Source organism: Acanthochromis polyacanthus, chromosome 1, assembly GCF_021347895.1.
Source record: "Acanthochromis polyacanthus isolate Apoly-LR-REF ecotype Palm Island chromosome 1, KAUST_Apoly_ChrSc, whole genome shotgun sequence".
Classification (NCBI taxonomy): domain Eukaryota; kingdom Metazoa; phylum Chordata; class Actinopteri; family Pomacentridae; genus Acanthochromis; species Acanthochromis polyacanthus.
This window is the reverse complement of record NC_067113.1, coordinates 45174379-45188872: the sequence shown is the minus strand read 5'-3', so window position 1 is coordinate 45188872 and position 14494 is coordinate 45174379. Positions and strand designations below refer to the sequence as shown.

The following is a 14494-nucleotide window of genomic DNA, read 5'->3' as shown; positions in this document are numbered from 1 at the left end:
CAAGAAACCTCCAGAAGAATCAGGCTCTGGGGGGGCAGACATCTGCCTCGACTGGTTAGGGCGAGGGTAATGGGGTGAAAGAAAAGGATAGCTGAGAGAAACAGACAGATACAAACAAGAAAACATAAACAGTGGGCAGACTGGGGAGGTCAGTAACTGTGGATCAGAAATGTGCAGTTCCAGAGCCAGAAAACCTACACGGAGAAAGAGAGCAGAAAAGACAAAACAGGGAAAACAAAAGGCATAAAGGGAGTGTAAAGTAGAAGAGCACCAGAATATATGAGCATGTATAACAAATCAGACTTTTTTGGCCATGTCAACTCTATGGTTGTTGGTCTGTCCTGTACCTCTTTGATTCAGAAATGAAATAGAACAACATGGCTGTGGACTCCTACTGTAATGCCAGTGTGATGGTGCATCAGCGAGTTCACTGTGCTTTCATCAAATGGTGCCCATACCTGATATATGTTTGTTTCTCTGCAAACCTCTGTGTTTCTGTCTTCTTTTAATGACACTATTTTGAGGTTCAACTCTGTTTTGAGGGAAGAAACCTCCAAATAGAGCTCTGAGGCAACAAAAGTGCCCTAATTGCTGCACTGGCTATGACAGCCTTGTTCTTTTCTTTCATCAGTAACACTCTCCATCAGCCTTTTCTCTGTCCTCCCACTGTGCACTCATCTCTCCTCTTCAACATTTTGTCATGTGAAAAGGCTACAGAAAGGGAAAAAAAGACCAGCCTTACCTGGATTTCTTTTTTTTCTTTTGTCCATCACAAAAACAGACATACACACACATTTAGTTGTTCTGTTATGTCCCCATTCTCCCACTTTAAACGCTGGAGGTCACGTATTTATTTTAAATAGTTTCTCTTCCATCTGTGATAGCACAAAAGGAATAAAATCGGTGTTATTTATTACCATATAAAACATGTAGTTTCGGGAAAATGAAACCTTGGAGGATGGACGGTATTGAATTTTTCAATGTGGTGCTCAATTCAAGCCATTGTCTTGGTCTCTCGGGGGACGCGGCCTCTTACATGTTGCATTTAAGCACACAGGTCAATAAAGGTAATTGATAAGGTCTCATACAGATATACAGTGATGAATGAAGGATATTTCTGCCGCAATGAATCAAACTACCTCCAGAGCCATAAATGGGTGATTGTATGCCTCGCCTAATGGGAATAAGCATAAACTCATTCCCCCTAGTCAATGCCATACAGTGTCACAGACAGGCACCTATAGGGCTGCATTATTGGTCCATCACTTACACTTTATGAGCGCCTCCAAGCTGAGGCAGGAGTTGCGTAGCGCCTCGGGTGGCCCAGTTATAGATTATTGGCAAGTTCATTGATCTGTCCGAGGAGGTGTTAGAAACATAGCATCAATCTTCTTCAAGTTGGATCTTTAAAAGCCAACAAAGACGACTTAAAATAGAAAAATGAAGCGAGACATGTTCAACCGATCCAAATCCACAAATCATGGAACCTAAACAACATAATTCCAAAATCCTGATTTGCTTATTTTTTGGTCTACCTGAATTGATAAATGATACCTTCTCCTTCCTCAAAAACAAACATTCATTTATTTCAAAAAGTACTCTAAAGATATAGCGCTTGTCCAGGCACTGGTGGACATGTGAAAAAATGCTACCCTCTGGTGGTTAAAAGTAACACACTGCTGCGCAAACACTACAAAACTGAAATGAGCTTTAATGTAAAAACACAATGACACACAAACAACTAAACATAGTAACGTCACAGGATATCCACAGCTTTGTTTTCAACTCGTAGTGTACAAAATACATTCAGTGGTGCAAAGACCACAATTACAGAAATAAAAACAAAAACATACTTTGGCATCAGGAGGGAACTCGTAGCTTATTCACATATTCAACAGCAATTTTTCTGCACACCTTTATCACTGACAAACGTGTGCATACTTTAAAATGGAGGGAAATTTCACCAAAAGTTCATGAAAGAAGACAGTTCAAAAACATACTGCAGCGTATGAAAGCTAATTTGTGTAGCTGGATGCACTGGCATTACAATAAATGCATTGCAAAACATTATGACAAAAAAAATAACATTTTCACATGTGAACTGTACAGTATGTCAGTCTGCATCCTTACATTGAACAGAATAAATATCAAAGCTGCAGTGACTAAACAATTAGTTGTCGGCTATTAAAATTATCACCAATTATTTTGAGGTCAGTTCATCTGTTTAGGTAATTTTTTCAAATAAAAATAATCCATATTTTCTCAGTTTTAGCTTTTAAAAATGTCATATTTTCTGGTTTCTTTTCTCCTCTGATAGTAATCTGAATATCTTTATATTGTTGCTGAATATTTGAGGATGTGTTCTTGGGCTTTCGGAACCACTGAAGAGCATTTTTCACCATTTTTTTTTAGACCCAACAACTAACTGACACATTAATTAACAATGGCAATAATCATTAGTTGCAGCTCTAATAAATATTAATGCAGATAAGCAGTACTCTGATGGAGGTTTCATTTACTTAGCCACTGCTTGAATGATTAAAAATCAACCTCAGAATTCATTTATGCAACCACTTGGCCTCAACTTTGTCTAAAAACAGAAATACTGTACACACTGTTGTTGAGTGGTTTCTTAAAGCTGAGAAAGTGATCCAGTGCATTCAACTCTCAACTCTGGGCCCTGCAGAAAGTCTTGTACAGTTCAAATACAGATTTTATCTCTTTTAATAAGAGGGTTTCACGAGGTTCAATAAATTCTCCAATATGGAAAGTCAAGAGCTACTCTTCCCAACTTTGATCTTTTGCACTTTCAGTCAGTAATAGAAAGATAAAAGAAAGTGATACATGGAAGAGATTAGATGGTTGTCAGGACAAAAAAAAGCAATGAAAACATCAGAAAAAAAAACATGTATTAATCTGTAGCACAGATTTGTCTGGTAAAATTCCGTGCTCTGTTAGAAGACCAACTGGCCAATGTTACAGTAGATTTCAGTGGATTTACATCACGCTCTCATCCAGAGCAATTTACAAGAGGTGAACAGTTATTAGTCTCAGCCAGAGACAATCCCAGCTGCCTTATGGAGCTTTAACTGGAAGCTCACTGGAAGAAAAAAAATCTGAACGCTTCACTCGTTAGTTGTCCGCCACATCGAAGCGGTGTTTCATTAGTTCTGTCAGTCTGCCAGGTTACCATTTGTTTACCACGCTGTAGCTGCTGCCTTTTCTGCTTCAGTCAAACAATCCGTTCGCTTCAAAACAGACAAGTTTCAGTTCAGTGGTTTTCAAGATCAGCAGTCGGGAGTTCCATTTCTTGCTCGAGCTTATAAAACTTAGACGAAGAAGGTTCTCGTTTTGGCCTCCGTCTCATCACTGTCATTCATTTTCACCCATGTGGAGGCTTCCTATTGATGTTTGCCAGACTGTGTGTGAGCCTCTTGGTGAAGAGTGAACGGGATTTACCGCAATATGTGTGAGTCGTCCCCAACAGTTCGTTCTCTAAAGGTTCCAGCAAAGAAGTGGTTGGGTCTGTACCGAAAGCGTACTGGAATGACAAAACAATTAGATTTGGTGTTAAATTCCAAAGTCAGAAATGTCCATTTTGAAAGAAAAACATACTGGATTTCATGCATTTGTTTGCCACATTGAGACAAACGGTAAAAAGCAAAGCATTGTGCTTGGAAAATACATGTGGTTTGTGCTGAATATCAATATAAACTTATTGGCAACATTTGTAGCTCCAATGCAATGAAGGAAACTTTTATGTATCCAACTGGTTTTCATGCTCCCAGGCAGCATGAATTGCACTTTTCCATCTCTGTTTCTTCAAAAAGTTTCAAATCAAAGGGTGGTGGGAGCCTAAAGGTTTGGGGAAGTGAGCTCAGAAACTGGAGTCATGATTCCCTCGAGGACGGCTCTCTTAACCTCCCACTGTTCCGCTGGAATTGATCAGATTCCCTCAGTAAGCAAGCAAAGCGGTGCTTTGGGCAGCGTTTGGGCTTGAAAGATAGCTTTCCACAGGAAAAAAATTGCAAACTAAATCAGTAAGGCGTGCCGAAGTCTTGTGGGATTCCAAATCTGATCGGTCTGGTGGACAAAACATAAAGAGGTCCGTGTTGTTGGAGTCACTTTTATGCTATAGGCTTACCGTCCAGCGATAACTGGGGATTACTGGAGAAATTTCATGTCCTCCCAATAATGAAGGGGCCTTTACAATGCTCTGAGGAAATCAAAGGGGAATTACCATTTTTTATGCCAGCTCATTTGCTTGCAGTTGGAGTCTCTGATATTGGGTCACAAAGAGAATGGCGTTTTTACGAGCACATACTTATACACACCCGCCGGTCATAAAGTTGCATTTACAGTTGGTGTATTGATTTTGTGCGGCTGACAGGGCACTGCCGGTGCGCAGACTCCGACTCTAAACGTGCCGGTCGGTTGTAAAATTTAACTGCTGTTTCGGAGGCTTGGCTTTTTACAGCGGTGGGAGGGAGGGGATGCTTTATGACGGACGGACCGCTGTGGTCTGCTCAAGACGCAGACGGGGAGGAGTGCCGCTGTTTGTAAGAAGCTTTTCTTTGTGTGAGGATACACAGCTTGGACACTCATTTACATACTCCAGTTTAATATTAACCAATTGATTGATGACGCCAGTTTAAAGATTAACCGGGAAGGATTAACCAAAAAAAGTAAAAATCTGTAGTTTCAGCTCGACATAAATTAAATGCCCATCAGGCTTTGTCTTGCTGTGAATATTAAAGTATTTATTTGCTGATGATGGCTTGTCAGTGATATTCAGGACACTTTTACCATTCGCGACAAAGAGGGTTTGATGAAACTGGTGATCAAAATTGATGGTGCCCCCCCCTCCATACTTAACTAAGTTATATCAACGTCCTTTCAGGCAACACCTCCATAAAGTTATTTCCAACAAAACCAGGTTTCTATCTAAATAAAAGTGATAAAAGGTCACTGGGACATAAAAACTGAGGGAAAAAAAAGCTGAAATATAAGCCCAAAAGGTTTAGAAAGGGTTTGCTATGCCATGCTTGAATCAAAGTTATAATTCAATTGAGCTGAATGTTTCCCAGTTTGTCTGTTATGAAACAGACAACTTGTTTTTGGTGGGATTGGAGGTACAATTGTCACACAATCACCAACACAGATTATCCAATAGATTCTAAACAAGATTCTTTAAGTGGCGAGTCTCTTCCTTATAAGTCTCACTAACATTCAGCAGATTTCCACTTAAGGAACTTGAAGAAGGCGTGGCCTCCTAATTAGCCATTCTATTGACATTGCAGTGTAGGAAATGGAACATTAGAGGACTTGTTACATTAGCTTATCTGGCGAACTTGACATTTTTGATGGTAGTGTTGAGAGAAGACAACTGCTACTCGACGAAGACATCGAAAAAGCACAAAAAATGCTCACTGCTCATCTTAATCCAACTGCTGAAAGAACTGCACATGTAGAACCTCCTTCAAGAAGTTCTTGCACTTCTTGCAGCTGAAACACGCCTAAAGGTCTGGTCCTAACCCTGGAACACCCAACAGTGTCTTAGAAACTGTCCAGCTGCCAAGCATTACTAATCTCTCCGGACACATCTGACATGCTGCAGCAGGAAAATCACAGGTGTAAATAATCACCTTTTGGTTTCAGTGTCCTGGTTTTTCACTGTCACAATTTACAAGCCACTTTTATTGTTAATGATTCAGCTTTACTTGTATAGCACTAATTCACAGCTTATGTCATGTAAAAGCACTTCACATAGTAAGGTCACAACTTGACCCTCATGATTTTAGTATTAGTACCACCTGCTATGATAAGTGACAGGCTGTTTCAAATCCCATACTTTTCTTTTTCCTTTAAGTGCTTACTACAGCTCTGACAGCATATGTAATGAAACTGGGACACACTACTTCCTAACAGAGTTGCACTTAACCTTTGACTGTCGCAGTCTGTGGTGTGAAATGAGCTGGCATGTGGCACTCTCAGCAGTTAAAGCTCATTTAACACAAATGCACATAGGATTGAGTTTGAAAAGGGCCAGTAAATTCACATGTAGTAGGACATCATAGCATTTTTGGGATACAAAATCATACTCAGGCTTAATATATAGTATAGTAGTATGGGTACTGGAATGCACCCAGCATCTCTACACTGAAAACTCTCTAATTCCCTGTCGTTCCTCACCTGAGCTCCAACTACTGTCACCTGACTACACACCTGCGTCACATCAGCAATCTGCATCAATATATCTGGGCTCTCCAAGCAGCATTAATACTTTTGCCAGAGTGCTGCTACCTGTGCAGGCTCAGAAATGCTTTTATTTTCAGACTGCCTCCTTGTATATTATTCCTTCACATCTCACTGCCCTTTGTGAAAGTTTGCAAAATGCTGGGCTGGGAATGGTAGAGGCAAGGACAGGACTGCAAATTTGACATGTTTTGGAACATTGCTGTTGCTCCTGTCCTCTTTCAAATGAGATTCAATTCTGCTTTGTACCATTAAAAAAAAATGTAAACATGTCCTCATATCTGTGTTATATTTTAAAATTGAGGGAAAGTACACAAAACGCTCATTTGCCCTGAAATCTGCACTCCTCAGTGTGTGAATGTCCTGTTACTCCTCTTTAAATAGCCTGAAGCTGCAGATGAACAAGCCGAAACGGATGAAATTGTCTGTCCAAAGATATTAAACACACTGATGATTAATCCATACTCCTGTGTCCTCCTGGCAAACCAGATTTCACCACAAATCCATAAAAATGATCATTATTGGGGGGATGCACTGTGGAACCCATGTGTGTGGGTGCTTCTACTACAACATATCGTACAGGTACATGTGTGTCCACTGCCATAATTGATCCTGTCCTATAAAGCCAGTCTTCACCGCAGGCCATGGATACGTTATGGATGAGCCATCATCCTGATCTATGTTCAATAGGAAAGCAATGAGACTCCCAGCGTTGATGGCTTCATTAAGTAAATGCCACTCATGTCGTCAATATCATTACACTGCTGGTAAGTAACCCATAAACATCCTCATGGGGGAAATTAGCTTTCACTCCAACCTTCTGCCAATGGGTGGAGATTTGTGTTTTGCGATGCAGACAATCTGAAGTCCCCAGCACTTTCAGTCTTTAGGGTCAGCAGCTAATCCAAAATCTCATCTAGGAGGGTGTAGAAACGGGCCAGCAGAGGGGAGCAGGTGTGTCCCTGGGTTCAATGGGGTTATAAAAGAGGATCTTGCATCAGATGTTGCAGCAAATTACACCTGTAATACTTTGAAAAAGCTCACTGAAGCCTTTTCAAAACTTGGATGTACCCGAGAGACTTTTAAATGAGGAGTGGCTGCTCCTTCCCGCTCACTGATGAAAATGAAAAATGCAATTTGATGAAACTTGTGATCAAAACACGGCAGTTTCCAATGGAAGAAAAAGATGAGCTGCAATACTGAGCTTCCTCTCATCTTTCCCTTCTATCAATATTTAGTCGTATAATTGCCAGTCCTCCAGCGTGCGACTGTTTCACTTACACATCTGTCAGGTGGAATTTAACATTTTCACTGGTCACACTGGTGCTCCTGACATTTAGCAGGTCTGTCTGTGTGTGTCTCTGTGGCCTACATAGATAAAACAGAGCTCCACACTGACCAGTAACCCAGTTTAGTACTGCTGCAACTAGCTTTCCACATCTTACTTTTACACTGACAGGGACTTAAAAGATTTTATTCTGAAAGTTGAATGATAAAAAACTTTTTTTCCCTTGAGCTTGTCCAATAACATTCCTAAACTGGGCACATGCTAAACCCCTCGCCTGCGTGAGGTCTACTTGTCCATATACTATAATTTATAGATGTGACCCATGCAGGCTACAGTCAGTGCTAGCTGGGCTGCTGTACATAGAGAAGCCTCTAATCTCCACTTAGCTCAGCTCAGACAGGCATGTCACAAATTACTTTGAAAAGAGTAAATTAAGGCATTCTAATGTCAGATTTACCCAGGTTCAAACTAAATAATTTCATCTATATGGACTGTTTTCTATGAGCAGAAAAACATCAATATTGCAATTGATAATGTTCATTCATTTGGCCCAAATCATGACAATATTAAAAAAATCTATTTTCTACTGTCATCTTTGAAAGACAGAAACAACTGAATGGACTGTTTTATGCGCTGGGCAGGGAGAGAGTGACTGAGCCAGAGAGGAAGAAAATACGACTTTCAGCCACAATGGCTAGCACAGTAGCTAGCTGCAAAACAGGCTGATAGTCTTACACTCAAATGGTTGCATGTGTTGTAAAATCATGATTTCCAGAAACTTGTCTGGACTACATGTACTGCAGTAACTGAGTGGAAACTAGAGGCTTCTCTGTGCACAGATCTCTAGTAGCATCTATCAGTAGGCATTTCATTGATTAGACTGTGACTTCATCAACAACTCGGGTTCAATTTCTTCCTCTAAACCAAATGAATCCCTGCATGCACTCTGGACATGTGAAACAGAATTAAAAGTTAATTTTTAACTTGATATACATAATAAATCAGCCTACACTACACTTTGCATTTACTACAAAGACTGCAACCAAAGCATGACTGAAAACAGCACTTTTGCTGGAAGAGCATCCATGTTAAAATCCATCCATTATCTATACACCACCTAATCCTCATTAGGGTCACGGGGGGCTGGAGCCTATCCCAGCTGACTTCAGGTGAAGGCAGGGGACACACAGAGACAATCACATTCACACCTACAGATAATTTAGAATTCTCAATTAACAGCATGTTTTTGGAGTGTTGGAGGAAGCCGGCGTACCCGTTGAGAACCCACAAATGCACAGGGAGAACATGCAAACTCCATGTGCAAAAATCAAAATGTCTAAAAAAAAAAGAAAAAAAGTACAATGTCTCCAAGAAATTCATCCTGTGCTGTGACGGGGCTGTGGTCGGCAGAGCAGTCACGCTCCCCGCAGCAAATTGAAGCAGTGAAGAGCAAGATAAAAGTTTAACACTGCTTATAATACAGCCAAAGAAGAGCTTCGTTTGATTAACTTTAAGTCCCAAATCTTCCTTATGAAAAACGGATTTAAAAAAGACTTACCTGCACCTTTATTCCTTTTTACAATCATAATCTGTTAGAAACTACCAATGTGTCTGAGAACGGCTATAAAAGGGAACGCTTAGAATGGATTATTCAGCACTAAGAGGAATGTATCTAGAATGTGTGTCTGTGCAACTGGATGGAAAAAGTAAAGCACATCAAGACAACCACTGTTAATATTGAGCCCTAAATACTGTACGTTGTTAAAGCAGAAATCCCTTAAATACTGATATACAAATGCTAAAACATTCCTTTATATTTACTTGTTATATTCTAGATTTCTTCAATAAAGAAAAACACGAGTCACCAAATCACCAAGAAATACAAGGACATCAAAAGCATCAAGAGAAATGTTTGCAGCTGATACTTGAGCAGTTTCATTCAGAGCATTTTAGTTTTTAGAGCCTTGACGTATTTGTGGAGTCCATGTGTTGGTTCAACAAGCAAGGATCGAAATGACAACCCACCTATAATGTGCTGAGTATTCCAGCATCACCCACACTCTCCTGCAAACATACCAACCTTTTTAATGGCCTCGTAAACAGCCCTGAAAGCAGGCTGTTTGTAGTCGTGGTAAACCCCTCTGTTTCCATGCAATATGTAGATGCCATCCTCCTCCGCAGAGGCACAGTTACTGCCATAGATACAATGATCTGGGCGATAGTTCCACTGGCAGGGAAACTCCAGGAAGGACTCTGGGAACGGAGGAACACAAACAATTTAATCAACAAATCGATGCTACAAACTCGGTGTCCTGTACATTTGTGCAGATATCATATTCTGGTGTGTAAAAAGCGTCCTGTGTCTGGGTGTGTGCAACCTTACCAGGGTTGTAGTGGAATATTATATTGAGAAGGTCCTGGTCTCCCCAGGTTATGTTTAGTTTGTATTTTTGAAGTAGAGGCATCAGCAGCTCCTCCCAACGCAGCCCCACTGATGTCATGTCATTCTGTCAACACATGTATATACAGTCAAACACGTTGTGAACACATGTTCACACAGAACATTACGGAATTAAACTGGTTCCTTTCACAGACCTTGGGGGAAACAAACTACAGCAGCAGGAGGACATCTTGTGGCCAACACAGGTAGTGCACTAATATAGCAAACAAAACATAGAATTCTCTCTTTCAGACGTCCTTACTTTGAAGAACGTGCTCCTCATCCTTGTCATGTTCATGAGCATGACCCCTGAGTTGATGCCCGTCCTGCCGTAGAAAGGGTGACGGGCGAAGCGGTTGTACCAGGCGATGCGGGGCTCCTCGTGCTCTGGGGCCATAGCGGCCAGCTGAGATGAATTAAACTGGGATAGAAAATCCCACAGTTGGTCTACAGGCTGCAGGAAGAGGATGTCTGAGTCGACGTACACGATGGAGTCGACATCCTTTAAGATGAGCTGCAGAGGACAAACACAGATAACACTTTAAGTATTAATAATGTGGATGCTTTTCAGTGTTTTGAATGGTCCAAACATGAAGTATGTTGTATGGCTGTATAATAAAAGAGATATTTCTCAGGGTAACTCAGAATAAACTTTAATTTCACTTCATTGAAATACTTTTACCATAGAGGACAAAGGAATCTGTTAAATAATACTTATTCCAGAGTTACAGAAATGAAAACAGAGAATGTCAGAATGACGAACACGACAAACGTGTTTCCACGCTAATCATTATTATGAAAACATTTTTCTCTATATATAATGAACTCACAGGTAAGAAGAGCCTCTGAGACGCGCAGGGTTTGAAGAGTTTCTTCCACTCGGCTGCGTTCTCACTGGGAAAGCTGATGGAGTAGACCGTGTAGTTGAACCTGGAGCGAATAAAACCAGGCCACGACTCCAACTGGAACACAAAAAAGAATTAATTTGTCTCCTTTTGGACGTACAAGACAAGCCCACCATATGGAATGAGGACAGCAGGCACACACAAACACAGGCTTTCACCCCATTTTATAATTGAAGAAGTCCTAATAGTACAATGGGAAAAACGAGCTAACATGGCAGTCCTGAATATGTAATCTGTAAAAATAAAAACTAAAAGCAAGTTCAACCGTGTGAAGCCCAGAACCTGCTGGTGGGTTTGAAATTCATGTTTTCCAAACTAAACAAACTGTAAAAACAGAAAATCACCTCATTCTCAACAGTCCAACGCTCCTTTACTAATCATTTGTGGTGTCATCAGGAAACTTAACCAAATCTTAGCTTGAAATCACGATGTTTTATCAAAGTCACTTTGTTCTGCATGATTCATTTAAAAAAAAAAGGCCAAAAAGAAACCATTTGCATGAACCTGATTCTGTAAAAAAAAAAAAAAAAAACTAAAATTCTGCGCTCCACTGCAAAACTGAGAAGCAATGACTCAGCTGTGACCAACGCTGACATGACAAATACTCATTAAAACATTCATTCACTTTTCTGCTGACTGTCAGTCAGAGCAGATATGAGACAATTACAGCAACAAAACAAACATGTAAGTAGTAAAATATCAATAGTGGATGCTTGGAAAAAACATTGCACATGTCAGTCTGTTTATTTTTATTTTTGTAAAAGAAATGAAGAAATTCAATTTCTGTTTTTTTTTCTTATGTGGACTTCATATTGCAATGAACAATGAGCTCACAGTGAGTTAAAAACCACTCAGGACTTGCTTGGGGTGACGAAGATTAATAATTGAATTGTACAAGTAATATTTCCTACTAACAGCTTCCATGAAGCTGGCGTGGAGCTGATCTTCAGCAAAGATGTGCAGGTAGAGGCGTTTGATGCTGAAAAGCACGGCAGACTTGATCATGGTGAGAGTCTCCTCCAGCCTCTCCCCACAGGCCACCACGGCCAGGTGCATGGGAGGCTCAGGTCTGCTCTGAACGCTGGCACCAGCAGCCTCCATCTGACCGCGCTGACGCATGATGTACCTGAGAGAAATAGGGCACAGAGTCGGACACCTGTCATACTGGCACACGTCAACCTTTGGATGCCCAACTGTGTCGCACAATGGAAAAATACAAAGAAAATCCCCCCCAAAAATCTTTGAAAGGTTGCAAATGTTATTAGATATTTAGACTTTAAATAATAAAAGGTACAAAATCAGCAGAAAGTGATCAACTAAAACATGGCACTGATAAAAAAAGAAAAAAACATGCAGTCTGTATGTTTACACATCAAGGAGGCAGGATCCAGGGTGTGTGGTGGAAAGAAACGTCTGAAACTGAAATTTGCATGTCTAAAATCAGAGACACTGACAAATGTGGTCCAGAGTTGAAGTTATGTTTTCTAACGTCATATCACTACACAATCTACCAACGCCTGTAGTGGTACACCTGATGAAACTTTACCACACATGTTGAGGTTGATTGTTTTTATAATGCATATATTTTAAACATACAACAGTAAGCGGTTCTACATAATTCATGTACATTCCATATAAGTTGACTTGTCACAGCATGTCTGTGTGCTTTGACAAAGACCTTCATTTGTAGCATTTGTTGTGATCCCAGGCCCCAAAGAGCGTATGCCTTCAGTGTGATATCATTTTACTAAACGTTTGCAAAGTAATCACAACTGTTTTTTCTCAGTTTTGAAAATGATCGCTGAAAACATTAAGCTACCTAAGGATGTGTCTTCCACATTTCGCTACATAACAGGGCTGCAATTAACAATTAATTCATTGTCAGATAATCTGTTGGTGATTTTCATGATCATTTGACTAGTTGTTTGGTTTATAAAGTGTTATAAATGGTGAAAAATGTGGATCAGTGGTTCACAAAGCCAAGATGACAAATGTTTTCTTCTATCCACAATCCAGAGACACTCAGTTTACGGTCTTAAAAGAAGAGAGTAACTGAGCAGAACAGGAATTTTTCATGTATGAAAAGCCGAAATCAGTGAATTCAGACTTTTTTCTTGGTGACTGAAAGGTGACACCTAATCAATGAGTTATTGCAGCTCTAACAAATAATCAGTTTGATAAATAAATCCCAGACCCTTATTCTCTGAAGTCTAAAAACTCAATGTTTGACTTTGGTCTGTTTCTCCTTCTTTTTATGGTGCTTCCTTTAATTTACGTGACAGAAAAAGTTTAGATTTTAGACTTTAGGGCAGACGAGCAATCTAAAGATCCTTTTGAAACTTATTTTCTGACCTTTTCATGGACAAAAATCTTGTTTACATTCACATAAACGGTGACCTCCGAGGGATTAGAAAGCAGACCGCTGTTCTCTCAGGGACATAAACAGTCAGGTGTCAAAACAAATGTGTATCTGCCACTGCATCACACAAACATGCTGACTACACATTAGTAAAGCAACATGTTTTCACACCATTGGGTTTTGTAATGCAAATGTGCTTATGATGAAGGGCTGGTTTGGGCTGTGGGAACCCATACTGCTGTGGGTTACACTGCATCTGCTTTAGATGAGAATAAATTTAACTTTAGTGTGATTACACTGAGTTTTAGGACAACAAAATGAAGTTTAGCATCTAACCAGAAGTGCAAAGGAAGCAGGACTTTTATGCAATATGATGTAAACACAGTATATTGCAGTATACCCACTATGAACAGTCAGTAGTTTTAAACAATAATGTAAAGGTACACTTACAGGTAGTGATAACGGTATTGGATGTATGCAGTGTATGCACATAATATAAAACATGATAACTAAATAAATGGTTATCAATAATGTGAGCTAAATGTGTAGTTAACAATCTCAGCTATAGTATAACTCTGTATTAGCTGTTTGTAATGAGTTTCAGCCTTCACAGGTCCGTTCACATTCCTCTACATCACTACTGCTAATACAGAACATCCTTTACATTCATGTACATTCGCAGCTACATTTATCATATCAAATATTTCACTTTTAGTCCATTAACCACTTGTAAATCCCGTCCTACCTGTTGTACCAGTGGGTGTTTTGGGGCCCGGCTCTGTCCGCGGCCCCTCGCCGGACTCCGGGGACTCTCGGTGGGACGAAGACCCTCTTCGGTCCGACCGGCACGTCCGAGTAAACCAGTTTACTGTAAACGTACAAGCCCGATAACACGGCGAACACCGTGCACAGGGTCAGTGCACGAATGTACCGCCGCATTATGGAGTTTAAAAACGCTACTCGGAGCCAAAGTCATGACACAGAAACTACTAACATTTAACCAGAATCGCAAAAGTGGACGCCATTGTAACGCACTTCCGGTTACACTTAACAAAATAAAACCACTATAAGAGGTGAAAATGGCTCCCTCTGATGGATTTGCAAAATGCTGCAAATTTGTTTGGTATTAATCTGTTTGCTTTCATTATCTCATTTCAACTATTTCATTCTTTTAAAAAATATTTTATTACATCAGTATGTTCTACTCATTAAATAAACTATATAAAAGCAGTGTTTTTCTAAATATA

General features: G+C 40.1%; 1 protein-coding gene across 1 annotated transcript; it reads right to left on the bottom strand.

The window, feature by feature from the left end:
• Window positions 1-1691: 1691 nt before the first annotated feature.
• gxylt1b (glucoside xylosyltransferase 1b) lies at window positions 1692-14292 on the bottom strand. Its single transcript, XM_022222606.2, has 7 exons — window positions 13993-14292; window positions 11804-12014; window positions 10814-10945; window positions 10246-10497; window positions 9927-10050; window positions 9624-9796; window positions 1692-3541 (listed from the first exon to the last, which is right to left on the bottom strand). The coding sequence occupies exons 1-7, from the start codon at window positions 14184-14186 to the stop codon at window positions 3383-3385; spliced, it is 1245 nt and encodes a 414-aa protein (XP_022078298.2). The 5' UTR covers window positions 14187-14292; the 3' UTR covers window positions 1692-3382.
• Window positions 14293-14494: the final 202 nt, after the last annotated feature.